This window comes from Battus philenor, unplaced genomic scaffold, assembly GCF_028537555.1.
Source record: "Battus philenor isolate CCGP_79_NKW_IND1 unplaced genomic scaffold, ilBatPhil1.0.hap1 SCAF_6, whole genome shotgun sequence".
In the NCBI taxonomy this organism is placed as follows: domain Eukaryota; kingdom Metazoa; phylum Arthropoda; class Insecta; order Lepidoptera; family Papilionidae; genus Battus; species Battus philenor.
This window is the reverse complement of record NW_027181726.1, coordinates 16,228,836-16,251,584: the sequence shown is the minus strand read 5'-3', so window position 1 is coordinate 16,251,584 and position 22,749 is coordinate 16,228,836. Positions and strand designations below refer to the sequence as shown.

Here is a 22,749-nt window from a genome sequence, read left to right as displayed (position 1 = left end):
TTGGTTTTAAAAAAGCAACAATTTTAGTTTAATAAAATCACGGGTAACCTTTTTATACTCATCCTTTTACAGATATATTTGCCGCCAAACAATTATGCGTAAGTAATAATCTGTCCTGTTTTGTAATATCTTCAACATTTCGAACATGAAATTTATTTCAACTTAATCAGCGATTTTACATGATGCACAATTTTAGAAGAAAAAAATTCTGTTTCATACTTACTATTGCGAGCAAGTTTTATAATCGACTGGTCAATGTCCTGCTACTTTCGTAATGATATTACTACCACAATTTTTAAAATTAACATGGAACTATTAAAATGAACGGAAAATGTTTTTATTCATGAAACTATATTCGAATTTAATGTTTTTTTTTTCATTTTAGTATATTTTTAGAATATTTTATATTGTTTACTCTGGCAGAAAGTTGTGTAACGAATGTTACAATAATTAAAAAGAAATCGCTTCAAAATAATCAAATGTCAGTTTATGAGATAGCTTTTCATTTTATGCTATACAAAAATATACCCCTGAAGTATACTATACCATTACCAGAGGGTAGAATTTCTGTGAAGTGATTTCGCTTATAATAGACGGTTTTATATTTTTAAGGTAATTACACGCATTCTAAGAATCTTAAGATAATCCACTGCGCGTTTCTATTATTTTTGTTTAGTTAGTGAACGTAGCTTTCGCAATACATCGCCGGTTTTCTTCAAGATATCCGTGTTAGTTACTTGCTTTTCCTTTTATATAAATCGTTATGATATATGTGGATAAATTTATTTTGTGTTTGAAAGCATTTATAACAAGCTGCAAGGGACTACCGAATTAATCCCTCAATGTCCCTTTTGCTAGGTAACAAAATGGTTTAAGATTTATCGAGTAGAAAAAAAATTAATACACATATATTTAAATACATATTCTCTTCTTAACAAGTTTAACAAGCAATTGACATAAGCGTCTTATTATTTTTTGCACATTAAGACGCAAACACAAACATTTTTTTTATTTTTTTTCTTGACTCAACAGTAAATCATATTAATTACTCACTATGATAAGCTCTACTAAGAAAATACAAAATCATATCATGTAGCAATGGTCTATAAGGTTCTAGTAAAATTTCTATGATAATGTGTTTTTTCATCACTAGGTTGTTTAACATTTGGAATATAAAAATCTTTGGTATCTTTGACTGAGGATGCTTAGCATAAATCTAAGTATACTATCTTGTAGACTGGTTGGTAGCAGCCATCATTTAATCTATCTTTACACCTATATAAATTGGTGATACTACATTTAATTGATGTTAAACTTACGACATGTTAGAAGCTGTCTGTTTTACCACCAGATTGATTTAAAAATGAACTATGTGTACACTGTAGTTATTTTTGACATTTTCTGTGTTTATAAAGGGCTGCTTTCGGATGCTGCAGCTAAAAGATGAGCAGCCAACACCAGTACATGACGGTGAACAACTCTCCCAGTACAAGAGTGGGAGACATTGAACATATAAGTAAGTAGAGAGTTTAATTTAACTTTTAACAAACAAGCACATTTTTCTAGAATGATGACTAGTTGGTTAATGGATTTTTAGGAAATTTATTTCTTTATTTCTAATGCAAGAAAAACAATTGAATGCCACCATACATTCAGAATTTGATTTTTTAAGAATGTTTGCAATGTCGTGAGTATAGGGGCATTCAATTGTGTGAAAAAAAGTGTTAATGTTGCAAATAAAACATATTTTAGAGTGATCATGTTATTTATCTATATATGTATATGTGAGAGATTTCCATCAAATATTTATAATCTGTTGCACTTAATATCTTTGAAGTAAAATAAATGAATAAATAGACCCAACTCCTTTTTTACAGTCTTTTTAATAAGATTTTGTAATAGCTCAGATAATGTCTTGTAGAAAGTTATTTATACAGCAACAAATTACATTTGGGAGAATATTGTTCTCCCCACTCCCTGTATATAAGTAAAAGCTAGAATTAGTTGTGAAATTTATTTTTATTCCTAATTAAAATTTTTTGTGTTGTGTATTTATGGACTGAATTTTCATTGTACACTAATTTCATTCATTTTTGTAATGAATATGAATCTTTTTGTTTTATAAATAGTCAAATAATATATATTTTATTATTACTTATGCCTTTTTTATATAATTAGTTTTTTCATATTACTATATTTACCATATGTTGCATGTTTAACACATTCTGTGCCACAACAATTTTTTATGATTTTCCATTCAGGCCCTTTGGAGCATATAGGATCCAAACTTTAAAAATTATAAAAGTTGTTTAAGACATGCTTCAATGTTGCAAAACTATAATTTGTGGGAAAAAGTTATGAATTTTAATATGCATTACCTATGCACATACATGGTGTGGAGTTATCTTTATCCTACAATTCGTTTTTTAAGAATCCTTTGTTTTTCAATAAGAACTGCAAATGGGCTGCACGGAAAGTGCAGAGGGAGGTGTGGTGGTGGACATTCCATGCCATGTGGGTCATCATGGCATGGAATGTGTTTAACAATTTTTTTTGCATACTTTTCTGAGGAACATATGCACCATGTAAAAAAAGAGTTGGTTGTATACAAAAATCATTCCATTATAAGGTACTTGACCATTTGGAAAGTCAAATGTGTATGTATGGAGTACCAAATATACTGATCTTGGTTTAAACCACTAAATTATTTAAAACACTTGCTTATGTGACTTTGCTTATATTGACAATGGCCTTATATAATCTGTATTGTCATTTCAGTCCATAGACACTCACTGTAAGGCATAGGTCCCCCAAAGATCATCACAATGACTGTTCTACTACTGCATCTAGTGACTTATGCTGTCCATCACCCTAGTGACAGTTTATTTGAAACTACAATAAATGTTCCATGTTTACCTTTTCACTATTTGTAGATTAAAAAATGTGACTCAATTTGCTGCTAAAAGCTACTTTATTTGTGGATCTAATAAGTACATACATAATAATAAAAAGATTCCATTGACACATAAAATGGACTAAAAGAAAGTTATGTTAAAATGTAAAATTCACAGCCCATTGAAGAAGAGGCTTCAAAAAACATTAGAAATGTGATATTCAGTTTGAAAAATATTAGTGAAGGTTTAAGAATGGCAAACGAGTTTTGCAATTTCTTTATAAACATTGATCCGTCTATGGAATGAATTTACATCTTAAAGATTAGACATCTTTAAGAGGCAAATTGCTAATGCGTCTGCTGTGTTAGTTTGAAATGAAGGAGCTTTTAAAAACTGCCAATCAAGAGAAAATTACGAAATTCTCCAAAGCATTGTTAAAATTTAAGATGTCTCAGTATGTTCGGAAACTTAAAATTATTTTTTAATATGTAAGTTTTATTTTATTTTGCCTCCTAGGATTTGATCCCATATAAATTACCATTACCTATTCACGGTATTTGTATTCGCGGTAATTTTATGGAACATGTACACCCATGAATAAAGAGAGTTTACTGTATTTTTAACATGGTATGTTTTAATAGGTCACCTGTCAGAGCACATCGGGTCTCTCTGTCTGTCATCGGAGTATTCTGATGTGACTCTAGTTGTTGAGGGGCAGCGTATCCCCGCCCACAAGGTGATCCTGGCGGCCAGCAGCGACTACTTCAGGGCTCTGCTGTACGGTGGTATGCGGGAGGCCAATCAGGTAAATATTATAACCATTGTTAGGTTATACTACCTATGTTTCAGTTCTATGTGAAAATTAAAATATTCTCTATTCAAATAGGATGGTACAAGCACTTTTGAATCGTCTATCAGCATAAAATGTCAGTATTGTCAGGAAGCTACCGCTGTCTCAAAAGGCAGTACTGCTGAGTAGTGCCAGCAAGACTGAACAGTTGCTCTTTACAAATATAGTTTTAAAAAGAGCAACAGCTTTCTGGTAGAGGACTGAGACTTGACAGGGGATTGTCACTGCTCAAGAACAAGTTTTCAGAGGATGGGTAGCAGCGTCTTCTGTGTATATACCACACTGTGATTGCCAACCCGCTTGCTACGCATGGCGATTATGGTATATCCTTCTATATATATATCTTTGGGAAGCTTGTTTGGGAGCTTGTTGGTGATTTTAGTACAGGATTTCCTTTTTTTTAGTACTGGCATAATACTGTATTTAATAGAGGTCACATTTGTTTTTATGGTCTTTATTCACATGATAGCTTTATTGGGATTTTTAAAGCCTGCTTGAGTGAAGAGAGTTAATTTGTTAAAGGCAGTAAGTAAGGAAAGATGGAGAACTTGTGAATAATGAGAAAGGGTGAAAATAGCAAAGTATGTGAAAAAATTATTGTAAAACATATGTCTGTCCCAAATATAAGGTAAGTGAATGAGAGGCCCTTAATAGTGGGAGCCATTTAAAAGAAACACTTTTTTAAAGAGAGATTTCTCTTTTAAATCTCTTGCTCCTATGTCCGCCACATACAAATTGTAAATTGAGTTTGTTTCTAGTAATAGATATAGTATATCTTTGTTTCTTAGTGAATAGTAAGTTATTTTAATATTACATGTGTAATCATAGGGTGTTAATTGAAAAGGACAAAATGTTTCTGACTGTTTGTTGACTGTTGTGAATGTTTTTCTGGCGGGCGGTGCACTTTGTTGCACGACTGCCACTGCATGTGCTGAAGTGGCTAAATATTGGTCGTTTCCTTACTTAGGTTATGTGAGTGACAGGGTATTAAGTTAATGATTGTTTTTTTTAACAGGCAGAGGTTGAACTCCAGGCTCCACTGCAGGCTTTTAAGGCGCTTCTGAGATATGTTTACTCGGGTAAGATGTTACAAAATTAATATATAATGTTTTCCAAATAATCATGAAATGTGATCACTCTTAGAGGGCTACGCTGAAGATATCTCTACAAAATTGAATAAGGAATTAACAGATGACAACTGATGTAGCCCAGGACTAATAACTTGAAGTTACAGTGGGCAGGCCAAAATCTTGAAGGCTGTCCCGGAAGCATCAGCTCTGGTTGCTGGGTACTATACTGAATTTGATACAAATTGATGGTCGGCTTATATTGCTTTCAGCGTATAGACACACTGCAAAGGCTTTAGGCCTCTCCTTAATATCTACTTGCTTTGCGCTGCCTAAGTCCAGTGAGCTCTCATTACCTTTCCTATGTTGGTCCCCTTAGTGGACACTCTACCAGAAAACCTGCAATCTATTGTAAAGATATTTTAGAAAATTTAATATTTTTAAAATATATAGAAGGTATAATGGCAATAAGAATGAAAGAAAATGTGAAGGAAGGAAGAAGATAGAATGACTAATATTGTGTCCGCCACAATTTTTTTTTTAATTTTTACATGTCCTCTATGAACTTTTACATTTTGTCTTATTAGTCTAGCTCATAGAGTGAGAGCTTGCGACGCCCAGACATAGAATGTTAATAGCGTAATGTATCGCATTATTATATTGTTGATTTCATAATTTGTTGATGAAAATTTTTTTTAAAATTATTTTTGTAAAATATATTTTCTTAATCCTTTATAAATCTACATAATTAATTTTCTTGATATATTTAGAGTATAGATCGTGCTATTTCACTCGCACCAACGTACATGTGTCTGGGAAGATAGGGGAACCATAGAAAGTGACTTGATTGTGGAAACATTATTCATATAGTTTTCGGAATAACATATATAAAAGTCAGATTTTATACTATGATGAAAGTAGATTTATGAATAATTAAACTGTGAGGGTGTCTGGAAAGGGTTTGTTACCGTTCTAAGTGTCCGCCAATAGACGAGGCGGTTTCTAATATGATTGTTAGTTAAAATATATGAAAACTAGGTTTTATACTATCACAAATTTGAAACACAATTTTACTCACCTTTACTACCTGTTACCTGCCAAAGCCAACCGCGACCCAGGTTGTATAGGCTGGGTTTGCTTATACCTGTATAGGGGACATATATAGAAGAATTTTCAGCTTATATAATACTAGCTGATCCCGCAAACGTTGTTTTGCAAAATAAAATATTTTTAATTTTCAATTTAAAAATAAGGGTTGATCGTAGAGGGGTGAAAATTTAGGGTTGTATGTATTTTTGTATGTTATATCATAAAAAAATAAAAACAAAAAATTTCGTCAAAATAATAAAAAAAAATTTAAGGGTGAACAACCCTTATCACTTAGGGGTATGAAAAATAGATAGTAGCCGATTCTCAGACCTACTAAATACGCATATAAAATTTGGTAAAAATCGGTCAAGCCGTTTCAGAGGAGTTCAAGTTCGAACACCGTGACACGAGAATTTTATATATTAGATAACGAAGGTCTGGGCGTCGCGGGCTCATAGACTATTAGTTTGGTGGTTCTATCCTACATAGGTAACAAAGCTTAAAGGCCATCACCATGTTGATTAAAGTTATTTCCCCAGGCCATATGGGGTTGTCTCTACTCCGCGAGGACACCGTGCTGGATATGCTGGGACTGGCGCACCAGTTCAACTTTCAAGAGCTGGAGGCTGCTATTTCTGATTACTTGCGGCAGGTGTTGGCGCTGAGGAACGTCTGCTCTGTGCTCGATGCTGCCAGGTGATGATATTACAAGCGGTGGAAGCTCTTATTACTGTATTATGTTTTTTTATAGCCCTAGTGTTTATGCGGTGAAACTACTAGCACCATCTGTCTGACCGAAATTACAAAGTTCCGACACACGCATGTATGTATGTATGTATATATATATATATAAATATTTATAAATATATATATATATATATACATATATATATATACATATATATATATATATACATATATATATATATATATAAAATATATATATATATGATTTTAATTGCATAACTTGTGTGTTTTTATATGAGTATGTTTGTGTATATGTATGTGCTTAAAGAAATACATGTATTTGTATGTATGTGCATCCAGAAGTGCCCTTTCCTTCATGTCTCTCATTTCTTTCCAAAGCTTGTCCTCGTAGAGACTGCCTCGTGCGGTAACACCTATTGTCTATGGCAGGGTTCCTCAAACTTTTTTGTGTCGTAGACCCCTTGCCATGTTTTTCCGTGTTGGGTAGATCCCCTACTTACCTGATATTGATTTCCTGTAAATTTCTAAATGTCATGATTGGCGTAATTTATCTATCTTTGCTAACTACGAGTACAAAACTAAAATTTAATAAAAAATAATGTACTTACTTTTCTCCGGCACTCTCAATCAAAATAACACTGACTCACTATAGTTTATGTGATATACTATCTGTTTATATTTTTTAAAATATTTTCTTAGAATTTCAAGATTCAGGAAACGAATTAACGTATTTGTCCCACATTCGTATTTAAAGAGTGACGAAATGAACAAGTCAGTGCAAGGTAGCGAAGCTCTGAGACTGCGACTCTCATGTTTTTACAAGTTCAAATTGTACTGCGACCACAAAGCGAATACTAACATCCTACAACTTACACAATTTTATAAACATATATAATAATTTTTTTACTTCATAGGTACTTTTATAAATAATGTAAATGTTTTGATATTATAAGATAGTATGATGTAAGTAAATAGGTACTATCAGTGATGAGATGCACTATCGTGGATTCCCATTTTCATTTCATGGACCCCCAAATTTTTTTTCGCTGACGGGGACGCTGAAGGGGTCTACTCCTACAGGTTGTTATAGACCCCTAGGGGTCGATATAGACCACTTTGGAAATCACTGGTCTATGGTGTACAGTAAAGTGTAAATGAATAAATAATGCTAATGACTTTAAAGTCAATTTACAAGTTTGTATTAACTTGAATTTTGATTGATGCAGGCTGTACGGATTGGATGCGCTGATGGACTACTGCTACAACTTCTTGGATAGAAACGCAACGGAGGTTCTCCAGCATGACTCCTTCTTGCAGCTATCAGTTGTAAGTGAATTTAATCCTAGCTATTTTCTCTGTCTTCGTTTCAGCAAACAGATGCTCACTGTCTATCAATAAGTATATTGTATCAATAGTAAATACACCAGAAATAGAATTTTGACTAATGACGTTGTAAAAAAAATCACAAGATACCAATAAAAAAAGTATGTAATACTGCTATCAAAAAGTTAAGTCAATTTGTTTATAGAATGCAATTTCTTTATTTATTGTTTTAAATCAATGTTATCCCCGCCGATAAAAGGAATAGTCTTTTTCCGGTATAGCCTTCAAAACCTTCGATTCGGTTTTTATCTCGAGTCAAAACAGCGTCTGCGCTTTGGAATTTTGAGCTTGAAGTGGCGAAAAGTATAGTATGATTTCGAACAATCTAGATTTAAAGCGAATCTAGATTTAAGAAGAGAGAAAAAATCTAGATTTATAACATCCTTCAAAATGATTTGGGCTGAGATGAATGATATAACTTTTGACAAGCAGATCCTTGGCAAATGTTATAGACAGCTCTACCAACTTAGAAAAAAAATACTTGCCTTCCTAATGCCACAGAGTATTAAATGACAATTTCACTTTAAGTACTAATTTAGTTTTAAAATAATTTTAGGATTGACAAGAGTAACTTAGCTTAATAAATACTGGCATGCAGGAATGTGAGCAATAAAGAAAAAAAAACAGAAAAATTAACTGTTGTAAAAACAAAGGCACGAATGTCTGTGGTGTATAGATTCAAAAATTAAAATTAAAAAAAAAAAACTATGTAAGTCCATGATATCAGTTCGTTTTAGAAAAGGTGAACTCAAGTATAAAATAATTTGGAATTTTCTGATTTGTAGTGACCACTTGTGTATGTGATATATAGTATCAGAATAACCCAATCTGATGGTAAAATACAATTAGATTGAACTCCTGTATAAATCATACTTCAATTTAAAGCTTAGAGTGTTCAAAACGTCACGAGAAGAGCTCACAGCAAAAGCGATTTGAATTCTTGTGTAAGCATTCTAAATTGAACCAAGATTAACTTAAAACCTTTATTTAATTTAATTATTAATAACATGACTATATAATAATAGAGACATCTGTCTCTTACCATTGAATTGCTTACCAAAGAATTTCAATCACGAGATAAACGGTTTAAAAATAATAATATTTCTCCAAAATCAGTCAAACTCCTTGAGAAATGTCATCAACAAAGATATATATCTAGAGGACTCTAGGATACCTTAGTTTTCAGTGTAAAGTGTTTAAATTTTTCCTGATTATTCTCCACAACCATAACACCTTGCGAAGCAAAGTCAAAAATAAAATAGATTAAAAAAGAAATAAATAATAAGTTGACGATCAATAAAAGTTCCAATGTATTAAAAACGAGTTTTATCTTTTATCTTTATCTTTTAATAATGTCTGGATTGTGTCACAGGAGGCGCTTCAGGGACTTCTGGAGAGGGACTCGTTCTTTGCCCCGGAGGTGGACATCTTTAAAGCGGTGTGCAGCTGGTTTAACGCCAACCAGCAGTGGGTCAAGTCCGAGAGTGGGATGATGCAGGTGGTAAGATGTTCTTCTTACTTTCTATCCAGGCGTTTCTTTTTGTCTGAGGGTTGTGGCCAATCATCTGATGTCATTTCTAGACTTCTGTTTTTGGAAAGTTCTGAGTCTGTCCAACGAGGAGGTGACCATCCTCAAGCCACTAGTCCGTTTAATATGGCTGAAGTACTTGAGGGTTCTATGCAAGTAAACTGACTATTTCTCCTACTCCGAGTCACTTTGGCTTAGACTCAAAAGAGGTTCTATGAAGGTCTTTACCTGATCCCAAAGCTGGTTTACCTAGATCCATTCACGATATTCTAGACAACAAGATTCTACGATGTCATTCTTTCGTGTATTAAACCGTTATCGAGAGAAATTGCTGGTTTGGAAAATGGAGAAATTAGTACATGGATGTGTGGAGTGGGGATAGGAATCACGGCTGGATTCTTCGTCTTCACCTTTCCAAAGAATAATTTTGCTTTCATTTTATCTTACGGTTCCACGTTTATGCGCTGTACAGGCTATCGAGTTTCTCTTTAGAATAAGAAGGAAGTTAGTAGTGGATGCCCAGCAGTGGACAAGTGATACTTGTGATTGTAGATCGTGAGATCGATTTGTGGGATACAATAATCTTAATTAATTCACCCTTTGTATTTTAATTACATTGGATTGTCACTGCTCACAAAAAAGTTTCCAGAGTACGCACAGCAGCGCCCTCAACTTACAATAATACTACACCGCGATTAGATATCAAATATCTTTAGGAGACACTTATACCTTGGTCGTTTATGGTATTAAACGACCTAGACGATAGAAAAAGAAAGAGGATTTTTTATTAAAGGCTTAGTTTAAAATTTATAAAGACAAGATATATATGTACCAATAATGGAAACCATTTTCTACGTACTGCAGTATAGATTAATCCGTATTTCAGCACAACCGTGTATCGTATTAAAGACTTGTTCTCTCCCCAGGAGAAGATCTTGAAGTGCGTGCGCCTGACGCTGATGAGCCTGGAGGAGCTGTTGACGGTAGTGCGGCCGTTCGCGCTGGTCACTCCCGACATGCTCCTGGACGCCATACAAGAGAAGACTCAGACCAAGAGCACGGATCTCCGCCACCGGGGACTCCTACGTGAGCTCACTCATCTCCCTTTGTTATGATGTTCTCACATTATTAAACCGGCTGCCAACTTCGATCAGCTATACGGTAAATCAGTTACACCTCGTGACAGTATGACACCTTTATCTTCCTTTCTTTCTTCATCATCATATCGGCTACATCCAATTGACTTACCACGACCTTGGACCTTGTCATAGGTCCACATGTTGGCGACCCACGTTTTGTCTACTGGCTCGTGGTCGTCACTCGAGGAACTTTCGGGTCAGCGATATGCTCCCCCCACTGCCACTTCAGACGAAAAATTAAAAAAAATAGATAGCGTTCCCTTTGTCTCCCGTGTGAAATGTCCGCACTTTTGCAACAATAACCAATGTCGGCTTCGAGTGCCGGTCTGGCGTTGAAATCAGGGAGGAGTCAATAGCCTCCCTGATAAGCGGAAAGGATACAAGGGAAGAATTCCTCTCTTATTGCAAAAGAATCACACAATATGCAATAGAAAGAAATAAAAGTTAGGCATAGACAACAAATAAAAACTAACAAGACAAGTTAAAAAAATAAAATAATATAAAACTGTAATATAGAATAGATAAAAATGTGATACAATAAAAATAGAAATGAAGAAAATGTATAATGAAAAGAGGATGAAAGAAAGGTAAACAAAGCAAAAGGGAAAGAAAGCAGAATTGTGACATAAAAGAATAGAATGAAAGATTATGTGAAGTATGAAAGTAGAGAAGGAAAATAAAAAATAATTATGTGAATAAATAAAATTGCCCATAAAGTCCCTGTCCCACCAAAGATAGGGGTTCGAGAGGCCCCTAATAGTGGAGGCCATTAAAAAAAAAAACAAAGAAAACAATAACCAATGAACTAAGAAAGCGACTAATATATAGCTATTACCGCTATGCAGCAGTAGTCGTGAGTGCAGTAGCTAATAAATTCACTCTACACGTGTTCACCCCTCCGCGGGGCATCTTCAGATGTTACACCGACCAGTGCCAAACATCTAGTGAACCTACTAACCTATTAACCAATGATGTATATACGTGAAAGTATTATTTAAAAAGAGAATTGTCTATGAATATTGACAGCAGTGCCGGAAGAGAACGTGGCGACGCCGAAGCGAGGCGCTCGTGTTATATCCGGCGACATGAGGTCGGCACTGTTGGACGGCGATACGGAGAACTACGACATGGAGCGCGGTTACACCCGGCACACCATCAGCGACGCGCCCGACAACCCCGGCATCCTGGTGCGACTGGCCACCAGCACCATCATCAACCACCTGCGTCTGCTGCTGTGGGATCGCGACAATAGGTGAGAATCATTTTGTTTTATTTTCTTCACTCCAGCAATACATTGGATTGGAAACGATGCTGTACTCTATACAGGGTGTCTTTTTTTAAATTATAATGGTCATCGCTGTTGGGGACCTCTCGTTCCCCTATCTCGTGTGGGACAGGGACCTTTTAATTCTAGTAATTTATTCATATTTTTTATTATTATCATTCTTCTCTTTCATATATCATCTTATCTGTCGTACTGTTTCTTTTCAATTTTCCCAGTCGTTCTTTCATTCCATTAGCCATACATCTATCTTTAACCACTACATTCTAGGTTTTTATACAGGATGTCAGAGAACACTTTGCAGTACTCAAACTTCACAGATAATAGTCTGAAAGAGAGAAATACACCAATACCTCGCTTTGCGTCGTTTCGTTTTGCGTCGCTGCTTAGTTAGTACTAATTTTCATTGTGTGTCGTTAGATTTTCGATGTTGCGTTGTTTTAGGTTCAAGTTTTTAATTTTTTTTTAAATTTTCTTTTTTTTTAAAAGATGGCAACACTCGTTGTTTCTAATTGCACACTCCCATCAAAACTCGGGGATTTCCTTTCTAACTAAAAACAACCAAATTTGAATACAGTTTATTTTCACTTTGTTTTGGTAATTGTAGAGTTCAGTTTAAATCATGTAGTGTGTTTTGATTTTTTTTTAAAGAGAATAATAAATTTATAAAAGTTTTTACGTGTGGTTTCTGGTTACAAAAAAGGTAAATATTATTCCAATTTATTTATTGGCAGAGATATATTATTTTTGTTTTTTAAATGTTTACTTTGTTCAATTTTCTTTTTAAAATGTAGTGTTTTTGTAACCGTGGAACCTATCTTCGATTTTTACATGGTTTGCTATAGAAAATCTTAATTCACTTTGCGGCGTTTCAATTTGCGTCGTGTTTTTTTGGAACGTAACCACGACACAAAGTGAGGTATTGGTGTAGGTCCAATGATAGACATAAGACTCTGATCAGAAGACTAGATTCCTTTATCTTGATATTTAAACAAAATTATTTGAAAAAAAAAATATGTAAACGATTGTATATAACTTGAAGGGGCAACATTACGTCATTGTCAGCGGCGCATCGAAAAGGGGAATTACACAGAAATAAAATTGTTCATTTACAATCCATTGTGGGATTCTTCCTAAGTAGTAGTTTGTTTATTCATTTGAGTTTCGCCCGTATTTATATCTTCGTAGAGTTGAGAGTTAATTGATCGAAATTTGTGTAACTTGGTTTGTTGACATGATCTGAATTCATTTAACCATTTCGGCCACAAAACTATACACATAGCCGAGCGTCGAGTATAGTCGACGGTCGTAATATTAACGCGCACGGCCGAGCGTCGACTTTACTCGTCATGCAAGAAATTTTAACCTGTCTCTGTAATTACAGTTTATTATAATAACATTAGGTGAACGTGTTGTGTATCTGTATCTGCTTGTAATATAAAATACTCTCGTCACAAGTGTGTTAAAGAGCAAGTAGAGACCATTGTCGGAGCAGGTAAGAGACGGCTGTGGGCATTCACCAGTCGCCGTCGAGTATACTCGTCGCTCGTATCTAAGTGGTTAAGAATAGCAACTGTTTAGTTTCCGGTCAGCTCTTCCTAACAGACCAGTCTCGGTGTTAGTTTACTGCTAAAATTTATTTTGATTCTGAGATATGGGCCGTTCAGAAGCAAATGCGGTTAAGTCAAAACGCAAACATTGACAAAATTAATGTTTTTTGTTACATTCGTTTTTAAAATTCTTTGTTAATCAATTTAATTATAAAAGCGTATAAAGTAATTTTTCGAGGTGTAAACTCTGCAAAAAAAAAAAGAAGATATATACAGGGTGTGTAAATAAAAACGTAAGTGTTTATTGAATTAATCACAGCGTTCTTAAATTTCATTTTTATTACATTTTTACAGTTGAGAAAGATAACAAATTTAAGTATAAATAACAAAATTACATTGCTTGTCATAAGTTTTATATTTACTCATAACAATAAACATTATATTTCAAGTTATTTAAATTAATATCAAAGTTAATGTAAAAAAATATTGATAAAAGGTAGACTTATTTACAGTGGCTTCGGAAATTATTACACAATATATTCAGGAGCTATTAAAAAAGGGCTGGTCAACCTAGAAAAAAGGACCCAACGAGTAAATCGTTTAATAACTGAAAAGATTATTATTTATTTCATTCAAATTCGTCTTCTGAGCTGCTTATATGTTTGACTGTTTATGAATTAAAATGTGGAGCCATTTATTAAAAGAATTGAACGTGTTCAGATCGTACGCGTATTACGTGGAGGTGTCGGTGGACCAGAAGGACTGGGTGCGGGTGATCGACCACAGCAATTACTTCTGTCGCTCCTGGCAGAACCTGTACTTCGAGGCCCGCGTAGTTCAGTACATCAAGATCGTCGGCACCAGCAACACCGTCAATAAGGTCTGAATAATTAGGGCTCACAATACCCGGACCATTTTTTTCCAGAATTAAAATCCGATAATTATTTAAAAATACCGGTATTTCGGTTTTACATTAGCTGATGAAAATTTAATTAATGGACAATATAAATCCAATTTAAAATAATATTAATTAATTAATTTTTTTTTAAGATAAAAAATTTGATTGTATTAAAATCTATATCAAACACATTTATTACACAAACGGAGCCGAATATGGCACCATAAAGCGATTGTTTATGTTTTACGTCTACTGCCTGATGAATAGATCTCGTTTTTACAAATACATCAAGTATGTAACACGAAAATTATTAAATAGTTTAGATTAGATTGTTTCATTTTGCAATTCAGCTATAGTGTTGCCATGTAAAAATTGAACGATTTATTGTTTTTTTAAGAGCGTACTTTAATAAATAAACGCAAGTTATTAATATTATTTCATAAATACTTTCAATTAATTTATATTCTGCTTCTTTAATTACATAATGCCATATGAGCCTAATATGTATAAAATGTAACAAAGAATTTGATCTTGGATTTCATATATTATTTGTTAACAAGTCGATATAGTAACTGTGAGGTAAGTAAAAATATAACTAGTAATTTTATTATAAATAAAACCGGTTTTTATATCGGTATCCAGATATTTCAAACATCAAATACCGGTATTCAGATTTTAGTTCGGTATTGTAAGCCCTATGCATAGTTCATCACCGTTCCAAAACACTGCGATTACTACTTTAGGAAACTGTCTCTTGGAGTTAAAAGTAACTCGTTTGCAGAGAACAGAATGAAAACAGATACCCTATGTTTATACCAAATCTTAAAACTACGTTGACGAATCCTAAAACTCTCTTTATTTAAACCACCAATCACAATCCCTACTTTATAACCAATCACACGTGTCGTTTGTGTGAGTGCGACAGAAGATGTGTACGACAGAGAAAGGTATATACACGTAAATACGAACGCTCCTAGTTTTGAAGCGTTCATTAATCTATGCAGCCAGTTGCCGCTACACTACCAAGGCCAGAGATTCGCAAGATTTCAGGTTGGGCACCATTTTTTTCCTTACAACAAATATTATTATGAAGATATTGGTGTAAGTCCCATTTTATGAAAGATACACATGAAAAAAAAACTAATTTCTTACAACATTTATTTATGTTCAATTATTACATGTATAAAAAATTTGTTAAACACCCAACACCGCCTTTAGTATCTCTTGCTCTTTTTTTTAATTCGATCATAGTAAATTAGCAAGACGCGACCTTAATTTTTGGAGGTTATTATAACTTTAACTGGTCAATGTGAATACGGTTTCCTAATTTACTGTTCGTAACGCGATTTCACTATTAACTAATGTGAACACCAAAATAAATAAAAAATTTGATAAACTGTTAAAAATTGATAAATTGATAAAAAACTAATATCTTACAACATTTATATATGTTCAAATATTACATATATAAAAAATTCTCCGTCATGGTATCAGCTGTTAAACACCCATAGTAGACCCCATAGGCCTTCTGAAAAATCACATCATCGTCGGCCCTACTAGTGCAAGCCTTCCAATGCCGCGTCTGACGGCTTGTGGTCGTCAATCTTTTGATCCCACTGGTCATTGGCTGCACAAGCGATGTACCCTGTACATTTCCATTTCAGATGAGCAATTCTTCGTGCTGATGCAAAAAATTGGAGACCTAACTGAAGCCTCACTAACCTGTTAAAAGTTTATACTCATAAAACCAGGTGTGGGTAACCAGGTCAACTTCCTGGTAAATGCAGCAAATGTGTTGCAGGTGTTCCACGCAGTGGCGCTGGAGGCGATGTATACAGCTCGGGTGCCGCCGCTGTGCAACGGCCTGGTGCGGCCAACTCAAAACGTTGCCACCGTGGACCTGGCCGCCGTCGTTATCGAGGGTATCAGGTATGAAGAGTTACCGTTCATCTCTAGTCTTTATTTACCTATCACATACTATATATATATAGGTTCTGTGTGAAAAAGTGTGTGATAACATTTTTAGATAATCTTTTTCGGTATGGGAAAATATGGACAGAGAAGAATGTCTAAAAAACCCAATTAGATAGAAACTAGAATCAAAATGAACTTACTCATAATGGCATCAATCACTTTTACCTTTAGGATTCCAAACATTATCTGATCCTAGAAATTTTATTTGATACAAACTTAATTTGCTTTGGAATTACATATGTCCTTATAGAAATTCATTCCATAATCTTATCATTAAAAAAGTCTTTACTAGGATTTATAGATAAATTTACTGGCAAATCATAGGTCTCCCCAAAGATCGTCACGAAGACATGTCGTATGCCGCTCGGATTCAGCCATTTCTCTTAATTATGTCGTTTATTTCCGTAATGAGGCGTTTCTCCACCGGGTAGGATCTATATACCAGAGAAGAGAAAGAGAAGCAACAACAACAACCATAACAAGAGAACAAACAACCAGAACAAGAGAAGAGGAAGAGAAACTGATATGTCATCGACTCTATAGTCGATCATATAGGATATCAGTGTAGTAGTAACTTTAGTTCTTCCCTAACAGTCGTTCGAGAAATGCTCTGCTGAACGGTGACACGGAGCATTACGACTGGGAGCAGGGCTATACCTGTCACCAGCTCGGCTCCGGCGCCATCGTGGTGCAGCTGGCGCAGCCCTACATGCTAAGCTCCATCCGCATGCTGCTCTGGGACTGCGACTACCGCCACTATTCATATTACGTGGAGACTTCGCTCAACTATTGGCATTGGGACATGGTAGCTGACCGCACCCGTGACCACTGCAGGTACTATTGCATACCCAGTTATACACCGGACACCAGATTATACATAGCAAACCCAAATATACACAGAACTCTAGATTATACACAACACACCCGATTATATATACCACAGCCGGTTATACACTGCATACTCAATTATACACTGGACACCGGATTATACACACCAATCCTAAATATGCACTGCACGCTCAATTTTTCACTGAACACCAGATTATACACACCAAACCTAAATATACATTGCACACTTGGTTATAAACTACGCACTAGACTACACACTGTATACCCAATTATACATTGCAGTCCTGGATATACATTGTACTCTAGATTATACACGGCAAATCAGATTATATACAGCACACTCGGTTATACATTGCAAACGCATTTATACACTGCAGTCTCAATTATATATAGAACACTAGATTATACGCAACACACCCGGTTATACACTACAAACCCGATTATACATCACAGTCCCGGTTATATACTGAAAATTAAATTTTACACTGGAAACCCAATTGTGCATTGAGTTCACTGTACTGCACACTAGATTACACATATTACACCTGGTTATACACTGCACACCAGATTATACACAGCGCACCTGATTAAACACTGCACACCCGGCAATACACTGCAATCCCAATTATACATTGTAGTCCTGGTCATACACTCAACACTAGATTATACATTGCGAACATAATTATAAATTGTACATCCGGTAATAAACGACCACTCGATTATACACTGCACTGCGGTACGCCACGGGTCATACATATTGTTAGAAGTCATATAGAAAAAATTAATTAATTGAATATTTACTTAATGTTCAATTAATAAGTGTCCTGTGTCAGTTGGCACGCAGAAGGCGGTGAAAACCAAAGACCCTTGTGAAATGGAACTGATTTTCAGATCCTGGCAAGTGATCTATTTCACTCCCCGCCCGGTCTCCATTATACGCATCGTTGGAACTCATAACTCTGTTAACGAGGTTAGTGTTTATCATATAGTATTAAGAGAGAGAGAGAGAGAGAGAGAGAGAGAGAGAGAGAGTAAAAGAGATAAAGAAAGAGAGCGAGAGAAAGAGATGGAGAGAGAGCGAGAGAAAGAGGTGGAGATAAATAAAAAATATTGAGAAATATTAGGAGTACCGGAAAGTAATTTCGTTTCTGTCGACATATTTTACAGAAAAAAACCGATTGATTTGGTACCGCTCCGGCATTGATTTGTATACTAGACGGCAAAAGGCTGTTGATAACGAAGGTGAATATATTGTTGATTAGAAATAAAAACTTGATAATATTGTAGTCGTGTGAATTTAACATCAGAAAGCGACATTACTTTCCGGTCCACCTAATATATCTCTGTCCCAAAAATAAGATAATTAAAAATAGATAGTAAAAGATTTAAAGGTAATTAAATTTGTAATCAAATAATGTACTTACGATACAATACTACTTACTTATCAAAAATAATTCTAAAGTATAAGAGATATATCGTAATCGCCACGCTTAGCAGGCAGACGATAGCAGTGTGGTATTATGGTACGCAGAGGACACTTTTACCCATCATCTGGTATCGAACCCGCGAAGTCTTGGATCTCTACCACTGGGTTACACTGCTCGATCTATCTCTATGGACTTGGATTTATATCATGTTGGTGTTCACATGTCATATTTTTTATATAGTTGTAACGGAATAGGCGTTTGTCTTCCATCTCACCTGATGGAAAGTGTAGATGAAGACGAAGGTGATACACGCCCATCTAAAAGAAACCTGTTCACTCTACTCTTAAAGGCTCCAGAGTTTAACTCATCAGGAAAAATAGACCCAGGCAGGTCGTTCCAAATCTTGGCGACTCTCATCAAAAACGAGCTGTCAATCCGTTTAGTTTGACTTTTGGGTATAACAACAACGTATGAACATTTGCCTGCGCCTATATGGACAATTTATATCATGAAAAAATTCTTCTCGATGGAGTCGATATTTCGTGCATTTTGGGTGAAAATCGATACCAATAATAATGTTACACCGATTAATGCCAAAGACTCTGTGTTTGGCACTAATCGGTGTAACATAACTCCTGAAGATGCCCCGTGGAGGGGTGAAACACGTGTTGAGTAATTTGGCGGTGGCGGTTGTGTGATTCGCATTGTTTGCCGCATACGCATTTATCAGCGAGCTGGCGGGCAGTGCACTTTGTTGCACGACTACGACTGCATGTACGGAAGTGGCTAAATATTGGTCCTTTTTTTACTTAGGATGTACTTTCGCAAGGTAACGCCTGATTCCATTAAATATGATACCAATAATGCAATGAATAATGTATTATCTATTTATATCAATGTTTTGTCTAGTCGAAGGTAATCAGCGAAGTCAATTCGCAAGTATAAATATTTATTTTATATGTGATTTTAACGTGCCTGACAGGTGTTCCACCTGGTACACCTGGAGTGCCCGGCGCAGGTGGAGGAGCCGCGCGACGACCCAGCTGCTAAGAAGCAGCGCAACGAACGCGAGAACGCACGCAACGCTGCAGGTCAGTTATTCTCCTTTTGGGGTACCCAAGACCACACGAAGCCTTGAATAACGTAAATATATTATACTAGCTGATCCCGCAAACGTTGTTTTGCAAAAAAAATTAAAGTTTTTAATTAACAAATGTAAGATAAGGGTTGATCGTAGAGGGGTGAAAATTTAGGTTTGTATGTATTTTTGTATGCTGTATCATAATAAAATAAAAACCAAAAAAAATTGTCTAAAAAATAAAAAATAAAATTTAGGGGTGGACCACCCTTATCACTTAGGGGTATGGAAAATAGATAGTAGCCGATTCTCAGACATACTGAATACGCATGTAAAATTTGGTAAAAATCGGTCAAGCCGTTTCGGAGGAGTTCAAGTTCGAACACCGTGACACGAGAATTTTATGTATTAGATATAGTTACATTAGACAAGTCGCAAATTGTCATAAATCATCCATTTTCAGCAATTTAGTTAACCATTTAAAATTGCTGAAAATGGAGGTGAATTTTTTTTTTATTAGGATCCATATTCCACTGACACTAGCGTCCGTGCCATTTTTTGTAGTATAAGTATCTTTTTATATTTTAAAGTCGCCCTATCAGTGTTCAGTTTTTAAAATTACTTTGCGTGCGACTTTCTCTTTCGTTCTACTTTCTTATCCCTCTTCCATATTGGCAACCTCATGTTGTGCGCCAGTGTCTGTGCGGCGGTTGCCGTATTCAAATTGATGAATTTTACGATCGTATCTTGAATCTCGTCCGTACAATACACGCACGAGTTTGTGTGACGTGATATTGCTACCACCGTATGATGGACACTGGTATATAGCCCGAGAGGATCTGTTGTTCGACGATGACCGCCTCGCTCCTTAACCTCGTCCCCGGAGCCTTGTGGTGAAATGGTCTAACCATTTATTGAGGTCCTCACCCTCTGATACACGTTTCCATAGAAGATGTTACTATCGTGAAACTTTCCTTTAAGAGAATCCAATTGTATCTGTGTCTAGGTGGTAGCGTAAGCCCGGAACGCAGAACGGCGTCCCCAGCAGGCTCCGCGCGTTCGGTCAGCTCAGCCGGGTCGGTTGGTTCAGCCGACGACCCCCCAATATCCGCCGGTATCCCCCCCGCGGAGACCGCCAAGGAGGCCGCCGAGAACTACGAGGAGTGAGGACGCAGGACACTGCCATACTGCAACTGTGTGTAGACTCTTCCTTACTTTATTACATCTCTCTTTAACATCACATCTATACTCGTGTGTAACAAGGATAGCACGATGTTAATGCAGTGGGTTATAAATTTGATCATGATTAAAATAGTTTGCCTACATAAGCCGTGATTGACAAGACGCACACGAGATATTTGAGAACGGATACTTCTCCGGATAGATGTTAGAAACTGTCTTAATTAATGTTGTTTATAGGTGTGAAAATTTAAAGCAATCACCATTATGTAAAGTGATCACTCTGAACTCTTTTTCGTATAATCATTACGTAATTCAAAATCTTTGAAACCATTGTTTTTGACATTTGGTATTTTGGAGGTTATGTTCAATAAAATTCGGAAGTTTTTGAATACGTGTCGTTAGTACAGACTACCTGTTGTCGCGCTGGCCGTTGAGAGATTAATTTATTTTTATGAGCTCCGGAGCGAAAGGGTTAACTGGCTCTGGTATTTTGTTGTTATATAATCTGTTATTAACGGATGCTTTTTTAATTCTCAAATTGCTTATATTATTCTTTGTGTCCTAATTATTTATATATTCATATACATGAACAGTTCTCTCAGTTCTGTAAAAAATATATTTATAATAGGCTACAATACTTATCATTACATTTTTAATTCGATAATGGTAATGTTTGAAAATATGCCTTTAACAGATAAATGTGACATTTATTTTCAAATTAGTAATGATATGATTGAATATGTTGTGTGAATTGGATCTTGGTCAGCGAAGAATGTTTTTTGCATTTTTAACCAGAACAGACTGTATCATTTACTTGTAAACAATTTTAATTATGATCAAATTGATAACGTTTAAATTTTGTATTTTTAATATAATGTGGCACTGCTAATATTAACACTGCTATATTTATGAAGCTATTTTTATCGCAATTGAATTATAGCTGTAGTTGTTATCTGTGTTTAATATTACATATTGTAGCAATATGTATACCATAAAATGTAATAACAATATCAATTATTTTTAAATTTATTAATTCAATTGATAGCCATTTTTACTAAAATTATTTATTTTAATAACAATTCGTTGAAAATAAAATATTAAATCCAATAATCGTTTTAAATAAAAAACAGTGGCCAAACTCAAGGAATATTATCTAATAATTGAATTTAAATGAAATCTTTTATATAATTTCAGTTAATGGCAGCATATGTCATTGTTTTTTAAAAAAAATATAGAAATGTGTTTGCATTTTGACATATGTCGAAAATTGGCGCCAACCTGTCACTTTGACAGTTACTAAGATTGCGTAACTTCGTACATGAGTGTTTTGATTTCGAACAAAATTTATATTTCATTAAGGTCAAATTATTGCTTGTTTAACCACAATTATATATCAGATGTTATACAAATATATTTTATTAGTAATACTGTGTAAGATTACTATAATAGAATTTAAGAATTTCTATGTGTTATTTTATATTTTGACCTTAAAGTATTACGTATGTAAGTTATATAGTGTAACAGTCATGACATCACTGCATCACTAAATTCCGAGTGTTGATTTTGGACTATGTGTTTGTGTTGCAATGTATATAAATTTAATTGATTTTCTTACATAATGTTAATGAGCAAAATTACAATATCGATTTTGAGATTAAAAAAAAGGTAAAAGTGTTGCATGCGCAATAGTTTTCCCGCCAAACTGCGTTGTTTATGAAAGTTAGAGCTAAGGCATAAAGAAGTGATTTGTTTTAGTTATTTAGTGTTTAGTTTTATATTTTCTAGTCTTCATTTCAACATCTGAAATTGTTAATTATAAAAAATGTTTATATTTATCTAAACCAATAAAAA

General features: G+C 34.8%; 1 protein-coding gene across 1 annotated transcript; it reads left to right on the top strand.

Moving 5' to 3' along the window:
* Positions 1-540: 540 nt before the first annotated feature.
* BTBD9 (BTB (POZ) domain containing 9) lies at positions 541-21,752 on the top strand. The gene is made up of 15 exons (XM_068773378.1): positions 541-612; positions 1,416-1,516; positions 3,536-3,699; positions 4,760-4,823; positions 6,440-6,596; positions 7,835-7,934; positions 9,364-9,492; positions 10,446-10,605; positions 11,688-11,910; positions 14,211-14,370; positions 16,190-16,317; positions 16,957-17,196; positions 18,103-18,181; positions 19,621-19,729; positions 20,723-21,752. The coding sequence occupies exons 2-15, from the start codon at positions 1,444-1,446 to the stop codon at positions 20,881-20,883; spliced, it is 1,947 nt and encodes a 648-aa protein (XP_068629479.1). The 5' UTR covers positions 541-612; positions 1,416-1,443; the 3' UTR covers positions 20,884-21,752.
* Positions 21,753-22,749: the final 997 nt, after the last annotated feature.

Coding starts and splice junctions, on each gene's coding strand:
- BTBD9 (XM_068773378.1), top strand. CDS start 1,444: ATGAGCAGCCAACACCAGTACATGACGGTGAACAACTCTCCCAGTACA. Junction 3,700..4,759: donor GTATGCGGGAGGCCAATCAG/GTAAATATTATA, acceptor TTTTTTTAACAG/GCAGAGGTTGAACTCCAGGC. Junction 11,911..14,210: donor CTGTGGGATCGCGACAATAG/GTGAGAATCATT, acceptor GAACGTGTTCAG/ATCGTACGCGTATTACGTGG.